The 11639-nt window shown below is 34.0% G+C and overlaps 1 protein-coding gene across 3 annotated transcripts in view; it reads right to left on the reverse strand.

Annotated features, from left to right (window-relative positions):
* The window catches only part of LOC123545073 (sodium-coupled monocarboxylate transporter 1-like), a 61665-nt gene extending 57948 nt beyond the window's left edge, over positions 1-3717 (reverse strand). For all 3 annotated transcript variants that reach the window (XM_053538739.1, XM_053538729.1, XM_045331352.2), the window contains exon 1: positions 3234-3717. In XM_053538739.1, coding sequence (XP_053394714.1) covers positions 3234-3569 — 336 coding nt within the window. In that variant the 5' untranslated portion in view covers positions 3570-3717. The remainder of the gene's footprint in view (positions 1-3233) is intronic.
* Positions 3718-11639: the final 7922 nt, after the last annotated feature.

Consider the following 11639-nt stretch of genomic DNA (forward strand, 5'->3'; position numbering starts at 1 on the left):
AAAAGGTGCATACTCATGCCTACTTCTGTATCACTGTTCTTATGCTTAAACAGTAAACATTTTATGCTGAATAATACCAAATGGTACTTTTATACAGTAAAATACGTACCATAAAAATCAAGATTTTCATAATATTTCATATAAACATGTTAAAGTCGTTGTTATTTAGTATTAAGTTTAGAAAAGAAATATCTTAACTAATCAATAAAATCATTCTACGGTTAGATATCAAATGTCATGTTAACTAATTGAATGCAAAAGTGTAATTTACGTTACAATATGTTACCTTAATCGGTAATACGCTGCCGTCATTATTTTCAGTCATTATCGTTGTATATCATGTCAAGGTTATTCTTCGTTTTCAATAAACCACATTTTCTATTTATTCAACATACTAGAACATTCTTAGTTATGACTGTTCATCACTGTCTGAATCTTATAAGATGTCGTCAATATTGGTAAGTGCATAAACTGGTTTCGTTTATGCCAGTGTTGCACAATATGTCAACAAGTTCATCAGGAACAGTCTTTTTGTCACTCAAGTTGTACACTAACTGTTGTTCGTCATCAAAGTCCTAGCAATTTTTTATCAACACCAAGAAGATATAGGCTATTCTCATGGGCATGTAGCCAAATATACACCTTTAAGAAAAGATCAAGGTCGTTTAATTTTGATATGAATAAGAGTAAAATTACAAAAGAATTGAGCCGTGCCATGAGAAAACCAACATAGTGGGTTTGCGACCAGCCTGGATCCAGACCAGCCTGCGCATCCGCGCAGTCTGGTCAGGATCCATGCTGTTCGCTAACATTTCTCTTATAGCAATAGGCTTTGAAAGCGAACAGCATAGATCCTGACCAGACTGCGCGGATGCGCAGGCTGGTCTGGATCCATGCTGGTCGCAAACGCACTATGTTGGTTTTCTCATGGCACGGCTCAATTAATTTAATGTAGAAAAAACATTAAGAGACTGTATCAAATTTGAGTCTATTATAATAAAGTTTTCCTATTATTTTTACAATAGATACGCAGATATGTATATTAAAAATTTTGTAGATTAATATAAATTAATGAATAAGTAACTGATAGTTGACTGGACTGATATGATGGCAACAGGGTAATGTCCATGCCGTCAGAACTATTAAGGACGCCGTCTTGGTTGCCATTCTTTTTGACAAACATTTCGTATCTAACCTTGTTGATGTTCCCGACCATTATACTGCAAATATAAATGACTCTCCGTCTCCAAAACGTCGTCGGAGCACACATGTTGACGTCCCAACATTTAGCTGTCTGAACATAAATGAGTTTTGTTGTCATCATAGCTCATGAAATATTTCTAATTCTGCGGATGTTTTGTCATTTTTGACCAGGAAATAGAAGTATTGGTGAATTTCCACGTCGTTTTCTTTCGACAGACTAGATTGTTTTGGAAAAGTATGTATCTGCAATGAAATCTACTATCAAAGCATCGTCATCAATGATCTAAGATCCACTAAGAACAAGAGATTCTTTTCGTAAAAAGTTTTTTAAATTTTCACGTAAACTGTTCGCGAAAACTATCTGTTACACATGTTACACCTAATTTCTTAAATTCGGCTGAAAAACGTCTTTCGTAGTGTTATAAAGATGTAACAAGGATGTTACAAGGATGTTACATGGATGTTACTTATGTTACGTGTGTCTGAGAAAAGGCATCATTATGTAGTTAAAATGTTACACATGTTACACCTCATTCCTTAAATTCGGCTGAAATACGTCTTAATTAGTGTTATATAGAGGTAACAAGGATGTTACAAGGATGTTACATGGATGTTACTTATGTTACGTGTATCTGAGAAGAGGCGTCTTTTTATAGCCAAAATGTTACACATGTTACACCTCATTTCTTATTTGGCCAAAAAAGGCCTTTAATAGTGTTACATAGATGTAACAAGGGTGTTGCAGGAGTGTTACATGAATGTTACTTAAATTACGTTTGTTTGAGAATAGGTGTCTTTTTGTAGTCCATTTCTTAAATCAGTCAGGAGTGGGGCAGTAAAAGATATTACATGATCGTTATTCATGTTACTTAATGTTACGTTATGTTACTTGGTGTTATGCTTGTAACAAATGCAACGAAATTGCGCCAATTTTGTGCTCTAGGTGCAATGAAAGATGTATAAGTTTATTCAATTCAATATAGATTGTATTTGGTTTTGTATTACCTTAGAAATGTATACATGTTATTGTTTAAAAAAACTAGAAACCGTCATAACAAAACGATGTTTCACTAAAAAAACACAACATCATTTTGATAACGAACAATGTAGTTACCGTATCATACAGCTTATCAAACTTGAAGTGTACGTATTCTTTTGAAAAACTTGATTTTCATTAAGGAATATCGATAATATTATTCTTGTTTAAAATAGTAATATCATTTCTGAAACAAACAGTATATTACAAAGATACAATGCTATTTTTTTTTTTTTGGTAACGTCACACTACAACAGTACAAATTTCATATACAGAAGCCACACTATATAAACACTCATACATCTCATATTGATTTAAATATGTTCAAGTCATATGTATAATATATTGAGATGTTATGAATAAAAACTTTAACAATATGTACGATAATTCTTTTGGCCGCCACCTTGTTTCTAGCTAAATGCTCAATGCTGCCACTTCCGCATCAGCTGGATTCATTGACTACTGTTACCATATCTACATAAAATTTGTCTAGGGACCTTTGCACGCTTATGCTGACATATAGACAAGTATTACGACCAACGGATTGGTCGCTTATCGTATAGACAAGCTAAATATTGAGTCAGGATTATTTATGAGCTTTCATGGTAAATCATAAAAGAATATTACATATCCATTTGGAAAGAAATGTTTTCTCTTGAGTTTCAAAGTAATCGATTATATACCTTTATAAGATTCCACCGCTTTGATTATTTATATATCTTTAAAAAGACGTACTTGTGTTTTACAATGTGTTGCTGTGGTTACCGTAACCTATGAAAGGGAGTGGCATGGCAGAGTGTGATTTTATTGACACTGATTCGAAATGCTGGAAAATGCATTAACACATATCCCTATTTCTAAGTGGAATGATGTTTGGTTAACTGCATTCTTAAATGTGAATTTTGTCCCTTTTCTCTTTTTAGAATAACTTGATTAGTTCAACGAATGAAATAATGTCATATGCGTTTGTTTAAATTTTAACGATAAATCTTACCTCGTATGCGCTAGTCAGCCTGAGTGGATGTACCAAAGGCACGATGAAAAATGCCTGTATTAGATATGCAATAGATATTCCAAAGGTCGTATAAAGCACCATAGTGTTATACAGATAAATTTCACCAGGATATCCAATTATTGAAACTGCGGACTGAAACGTTACTGCCAAAGACAAAGCAACAGGAACAAAATGAAGCTTCCGATTACCAAGAATATATTCCTCTGTTGTTCTCTGTTTCTTGTAAAAGCCATAGTAAATTCCAATCGCAGAAGATATAGCAAGAAATATCACCATTACAATATAATCAGCAAAATGAAATTCTAGTCGTTTCATTTTTGTTGCTTATCCAGTAATAAAAAATAATGAAATTTCTTCAACAAAAAGTAAAGTAAAGTTTAAGACGGTAGATTTTACTTGTCCGTAAATTTATCTAACTTTTATCGCTACTTGGTATATGATATTATCCCAACTGGTTGAATTTTGTGTTATAATACAGCTTTTTTTAAATCTTTAAAATCATTGAGCGTATCTTTAATGCATCGCAATATAATATGATGCATCAGTTAATACGAAATATAAGTATTAAAAGTAGTCAAAACTACAAAACTTTTTAAAACAAGTCACTTTATTTTTAACCAAAGTTTCGGCTACATGAGCCTTCTTCAGGGTTCAAAATAAACATAACAAAGGAAGTGACGTCAACGTCAAACGACGTCGATGACGACAACGTCAAAATTAAACAAAGAGTTTGGCGTAAAAATCATAAACAGGATCATAGTATGATACATAAATACTGGTGAAAAAATGCAGTATAAGTGCAATGATTAAGGAATGGCACCATTAAAAACTGATTATGGAATACATACAAGTAATAAAATATACGTATATAACAAGTATTTCAGAAAGGCATTAATACAGAATCTTTGAATTCATTCCTTGTGGAGACACAGTGCCCAAACGATACATACAGGAAGTCTCTTTTAAAAGCCTTTTCCAAGGATTAGTTACTTTATCAATGGGCATAAAAGAGAAATCCTGGATAGTATGTCCTTGAGAATTAAAATGTTCAGAAACATTAGTAGTAGTTTCTGGATAATGATTGATATCAAATCTATGACTATTCATTCTTTGTGAACATTGCTGGTGCGTTTGTCCAACATACTGTTTATAACTTTTATTACATGTTATTAAGTAAATAACATCAGTTGAACTGCATGACAGATCTTGTCTAACATTATAACAAGATGAATTGGTGGAACTAGAAAATGAATTATCTTCATTAATATTTAAACAGTGTGTACAGCGACGTCTATAACATTTACTTACACTACAATTTATGTCTTTCTTACTCAGCCTAGAATGAACTAAAACATCTTGAATATTCTTGGGTCTTTTCAGTTGATACGACAAACACATACACACACAAATCAAACACTAGGACAAACAAACACATAAAGGAACACAGCGGGGAACCGCCTTTGAACGGTCAGCTGCAAAACCACCACTGAGAAGCTTAAACCAGTTTATTGTGCAAATAACCTAACTCTCCCCATCCCACCCCCAACATGTTCTGCAGTCACAAGACAGTGTAAATTCGCAATGGTAACAGAAGGCATGTTATGTAAAACAAATTAAATATCATATTTCACTGCCGAACTTTTTATAACACTTGAAGCAGAATGGAAACTTCGCATAGGTCTGGTTGTATCTATGCCGACAGTCTTTGATGTTTAGTTGACAGGTAAGAAGACAGCCTAAGGCTGAAAATCAATGATACATGTTATGTATACAAGTTTTATGGAAGGCTTTCCTACTTTACGTATGAATAGTATTCTTCACATAATTATTTTGTTTCATTTTTGTGCTTCAAACTATAAATTATTTCTTATACTAGCGTGTTACCTCCATTTTGACGGCTGTTTAACCGAAAAAAAAGTACATTACGTGCCAAATAACGTCAAAAATATGTCTGACAACGTGGTCAGTTAGCTATTTTAAATGCTGTGTAGTATAATAAGAGCAAGTAGCCTTTTGTATAAGATAAAAAAAACCCCTAAGATATTACATTATGTTCCTTTTGAAAATGAATCGGTTGTTCGTCGTCAAAAATTCATTCAAATGTTTTGTTAAACAACACGGCGGAGTAGTTTTCCCTATATGGCTTAATGTAGAAATGGTACCTACCCAAGGGGATCTATAGGGATTAATTCTAAATTGGCCAATAAACCGAAGCCAACATGGTAACAGTGGCCAAAAGTTCAAGAAAAACTAAATAGATCCTTTTCCCAACATCTGATCAATCAGACAAAATATGACCTTCATTTGTTTAAAACTCTTTGTATTCTATAAATAAAGGTAAAGTAAAATTTCTTGTTTAACGTGGGTAGTCGACGAAAGTCCCCACCTGGAATGAATGGAAATTTTTTTCCAGCCGAGCCAACGGCAGGCGTCATATTTACCTCCCCAGCATCAAGTCTAGGCCGATACTGCTGGAAACAGTACCAATTTAAGTATATCATCCAGCACCGAACACTAGTCGGGATATCATCAGCGACCGGGAATCAATCCCGAACCGCTGGCGTTGTAGTCCAACCTGCTAACCACGGCGCTACTGACTCCCTTCAATATATTCAACATGCAAAGAGTCACTGTCATCAAATGTAATCTTAACATTTTATGGAAGTGGATCCATAATGACTATGCCATTTTCGTGTGATTATTTATTTGTAAGCAATTCAGCATTCTCTGGATGTAGCTATAGCTTAACGCGATCAAAACCAAGCATGCCGAAATAGAATACGGAGAATACATAATTTGCCGAGTTTCGTTACAGGTTCACTGCCTTAAACAGATTTTAAGATTATTTATTGTTGCGAACCATATAAACGGGTAACTTAAGATATTCACATCAATTTACATTTTAAAAAGTTTACGCAACATAAAAAAACATATTTATGTAGGGGCTTCTCATTTACAATTTTATCATCATTTATCACCTGTCTTGAGTGTACTCGTAATAACAAAATGTTCTACTGGTTATGTTTACCTGATACTACTTATATCTTCTTACAGGTAAATGTTAAGTATGGATTTTGTAAGCTTATTATAAAGAGTATAGGATCTTTCGAAGTGTTGAAAGTAGACTAAACGTTTACTGTACTCTACTGAAATTATTTAGCTGTGGAGGCTTTTGATATAAACTATAATTGGGGAAATAAAAAAAATCAGTGTAAACTGTCAATACAGGAGTTGTTCATTTTGCTTAAGATATTTGATGTCATTTTCGTAAATATCAAATATGTCCGTTTTTACATAGAGGGGAGGAAAATCGTAAATATATTTAGTAAATTGGTTCACTTAGCTATCATTTCGCATTGAAATAAACCTGTAAAGACGAATTTTCAGGTAACATCTCCACTATATGGAAAACGTAGAAAAATCTTCTCCTCTCAAACCGCTAGCCTAATTTCGAAATACTGTGACATCAATGTTTAGTTGGTGATACTCTAGGGACGGGACTTGTCATGGAGATATGGCTATATGGAAAAGTTTGAAAAATCTCTGATCTGAAACTGCTGACCAAAATCAAAACAATTTCACACAAATAAACATTGAAGCCCCTGCCATGCATTACAGTAATTGTAAATATACAAGGCAGTCTGAAAGACAGCTATATCCCCCGCCACTGTTATGGATAGTGAAAGGGTTGATGGTATTTGGTGGAAGCATTAAACATTCGACCTTAAGCTGGCAGGGGTGAATTTTGAATTCTGCACATTTTCTTGATAAGGGGAATATTACAGCCAAGCCATATCAAAACCCTTCAAGGGGTTTAGGAGATACAGAGCGGACATAAAATGGAAGGCTCAAACATTTGACCTTGAGTTGTGACCTTGACCTTAATCTGACATGGCTGGCTCATAAGTTCTGCACATTGTCTTGATGAGGTGATCATTTGACCCAAGTTTCTTGAAATTCCTTCCAGGAGTTTAGGAGATACAGAGCGGACACGAAATGGAAGGATCAAACATTTGACCCAGAGTTATGACCTTGACCTTGAGCCGACATGGCTGACTCATGGGTTCTGCACATCGTCTTGATGAGGTGATCATTTGACCCAAGTTTCATGAAAATATTTCAAGGGGTTTACGAGATACAGAGCGGACACAAAATGGAAGGTTCAACCCTTTGACCTTGGCTTGTGACTTTTCTAACAGTGCATTGAAGAGATACAACCTAAGGAGTTGTGATCAGGTTTGTGAAGCTCTAAAGTTTCTACTAGATAATATATTTATCAAATTTGGCAATAAAACTTACAGACAAGTAATTGATATCCCGATGGGAACCAACTGCGCGCTCCCCACCCTCCCCCCCCTCGTTGCTGATTTATTCTTTTACTGTTATGAACGAGATTTCATGCTTAGTTTATCCACTGAGACACAATTCGAAATTAGTGAAGCTTTTAATGGAACCTCAAGGTATCTTGATGATATTTTAAATATGGACAACCAATATTTTTCAGAAATGGTGAAATATATTTACCCTAAAGAGTTACAGCTTAACAAGGCTAATAACTCAGATTTAGAAGCTTCATTTCTGGATCTAAATTTAAGAATTGTGAATAAGAATCTAGAAACGAAAATATATGATAAAAGGGACGATTTCCCGCATGTGAATTTGATATCATATTAAAGTAGAAGTTATCCCCGGCATGAATGTGTAGCTGTTTTCTTGGTTATTATTGAAACCTTTTAGCTATGACGTCGCAAACATTACCATGCACGTCTGTTTTGGTGCCACGTTAACAAGCGATAAAAAGTCGGTTTATTTTCTCTCATTTGTTCATTTTTTAATTTACGGCAACGAAACTTACATCTTTATGTGTGTTATACAAAGGTCTACGGCGCTGGATAGTATTTGTCACTTCTGTTTTCAAAACGATGGTAAAAATGAAGAAAAACGACATTCTCAAAATTTTAGTTTTATTGAAAAAATCGCACACTCGTTAAATTAACAGGAAAACGGCTCGAATGTTTTTGCCAAAATTTTATATATTCAAGATAAAATTATGTTTAATAAAATTTCAAAAAATTGAGAACTTTTACCATCTTGTATTCTTTTAAATCACTGATTTTGTCCCCTAACCGACGAACAAAAAGTGACGTCAAAGTGCGTTTTTAGATACAACGCAGGTAGTGTTTCGTAAGAATATTCTATATACTTAAAAAGGCATGTATGCACTGAATATTCCCCTATAAATGTACTTCATTTTTCTCAATTCTTAATTGTTTTATAATAAAAATATTTCATGAATGAATTTTATATCAATTCTTTTTCCAGATCTTGTTTATTCTGGCAAAAATGTGCTGTCATGTAGGCAATCAAAGTCATTTATAAATATACCATTTTTTTTTCTTCATTTTTTACGAAAAGAAAATTGTTTGAAAAATTTAATAACTAAAGAATGTAAAAGCTGAAGAACATTAAAGAAGGATCTCGAGCCCGCCCGCTTCGCTCAGTAGTGAGAGCGCAGATCTGCGGATCGCGGGTTCGTGATTTCGAGCCCTGAGCGAGGCGTACGTTCTCCGTGACGATATGATGAAAAACAGTGTCTGAAATCATTCGTCCTTCACCTCTTATTCATGAGGGGAGGTTGGCAGTTACTTAGCGGGGAACATATTTGTACTGGTACAGAATCCAGGAAGACTGAATTGGTCAACTGCCCGCCGTTACATAAACAAAAAATACCGTTGAAAAACCCAAGACAAACAAACAAAAGAAGAATCTCATGACTACAGTGAGGTCACACGAACATGTGACATAACAGACTTAAATCAAGTGTAGTGATAAAGACAATGTCTTACAGGAAGACTTTTCCGCAGCTAACATAAATAGTATTTATCTTTTGCTAAAATGTACACCAATGTGAAGTATGTATCAGCCCTTAGTTCTGGCTAGCTTAGTTGAAAAGGTTACAATCCCGGTTGCACTGTATGGTTGCGAACTATGGCACAACACAACCCGGAAAGATACGCTATTACTTGAGCGATTCCTGAGATTAACAGCTAAATCTATTCAAAAACTGCATATATACCGATATGGTCCTTCCTCTCATAGGATGGCGGCCCTTTGAATCACTCGTAAGACAATCAGTTTGAATTACTTCATGTTGAAAGGGGCAAAAAATCAATTACGGTTAATTCCTGATATTTGCAGAATATCAACCAAGTACCGCTAACTTAGGTATCTAAAGCAACATATCCAAATGTCCACCTTTCCATCCAAAAGGGCATGGAAATCCACAAGTAGTGTAAACTCTTACTATGATATATATATATAGGGAAGACAGAATAAATTCGGAGTTTGATAGGTTTAAATATGTTTATCTTGCATGCACCCCGTCTAAGTTGTACGTACTAGCAAATACCAAATCACTGGTACGTCACGTCTTCAATGTCGTCAGGCTCCTAAAAGCAGGTAGTCTACATAACGAAGCTATCTGTCAAGTATGCAGATCGCGTGTCACTATCAATAGACACATGATTTCGGAATGTATTGGTTTTCAAGAAATCAGGAAATCATTCCTTGTCACAGCACTTGAAAATTTTGGTCACACAGTATTCCAGTATCTGTGCTGTGATAATATGGCTCATTTTCTGCACTGCCCGATAGACCAGGATACATTGACAGTACTAGGTCCAGCAAGTCAAGGGACTATATGAACTTAACATATAAGTTCAATGGTTTTGTACAAAGTGCTTACAGGTTATCTGCTACTTCTCTATAATTCAGTTGTACTCGTTATTAATTCATTAATTCCCGGGCCTTTAAACACGCATTTAATTAAATCTAACATGACATATATAATAATGTTAAGGCTTCAAGTAATGTAAGCATAATTTTGTCGTCATGTTAAATTGAATTACTTGAGTGTTTAATAGCCTTGGATCCACTTAATTAGCATGCCCTATATATAATCAACCATTCTTTTTTGTTGGAAATCTTGCCGAATCGAAAAAAAAAAAAGGAAAAACAGGAAGAAAAAAGCAAACAATACCTGGACATTGATCACAAGTACAATTGAACTATTAAGAATTAGCAGATATATATGTGTATATGTTTACTGGTTTTGGCCAACATATAGATGATACGCGTGATTTTAAATATGTATCATAAACTGTTTTTTACATGAAACATATTTGTTACAATATTATTTGAACCTGTGCATACTATGCATCTAATTATTAAAATCACAACAATCCTTGATACCGAAGCTAACCTCTTACATTTACTTTTGACAAGGGAATTAGGTGTAAATGTTACCATTATCCTTTTATCTTGTTTACTTCCTATTTCCAGCCAGTGTTGAAAAATATAAAATGTGACTATTGTTGTGTATTGCTACTTGATATATATACACATCTCCGTCTTTTCCATGTTTATAAAATTTATTAAAGTCTTATAAAACATGTTGCATATACTTTTCTGAAGCTTACATAATGTTTGTTTCATATACATATGTAAATCATGTTTAGTAGTTTTTCAATTTTGAATGCCACGCATTGTTATATGTTTTTGTTGTACACTTTAATTTGTGTGTTAAAAATCCCAAGAAATGCGGAAATAAAGATTATATATATTATGTATGAAGCAACAGCCTTTTCAATACCAATACGATATATTATTTGTAAGTAAAATAGTGTCTATTTCTGCTGGATTAATCGCCTATTTAAATGGCAAAACAAATGACAGTGCAATAACAGCAATTTACTGACTTACAGTAACACGGGAGTGAATAACCGTTGATATGGATGAGAAGGATTTGTGGGCATTTATAATTAAGAATACTAAAGTATTAAAACTGAACATTTTCGAGAATACTATAAATGTAACTATGCAGTGATACGTACTTCTTAGGCAGTGATACACATTAAGGATGTACTAGTTTGTTGTTGTTATCGTTTTTGAAATCTTCGTCAATGTTTAATTTAATGCATGACTTCTGCATCATAATTTCAACAGTTTTTTGATAAATACATCTACCCACACATTGCAAATATTTTAAGTTTTCTCACGCGAATCGTAACTTTTTACTAGTTACTGTAAACAACATCTTATATATGTAAACGCAAATTCAAACTGTGTATATTTCTAATCTAGATTCAATAGATTTAATTGAAACCATGAAAAAAATCTTCAATATCACACCAGGAGTGTTATATTTAGCGTAACTTTTTCTCTTTCTCAACATTGGCTGATAATTTTTGTTCACTATCACTCTCTTGGTTTACCAATGGAACACATGTCATTTGAAATTTGAAGGGCAGAGTAAGACGGGTGTCCTGTTTTTATGCCAACAATTTTTCCGATATGCCCAATACATCGAGGTTTAATGGACATACA

This window comes from Mercenaria mercenaria, chromosome 1, assembly GCF_021730395.1.
Source record: "Mercenaria mercenaria strain notata chromosome 1, MADL_Memer_1, whole genome shotgun sequence".
Classification (NCBI taxonomy): Eukaryota; Metazoa; Mollusca; class Bivalvia; order Venerida; family Veneridae; genus Mercenaria; species Mercenaria mercenaria.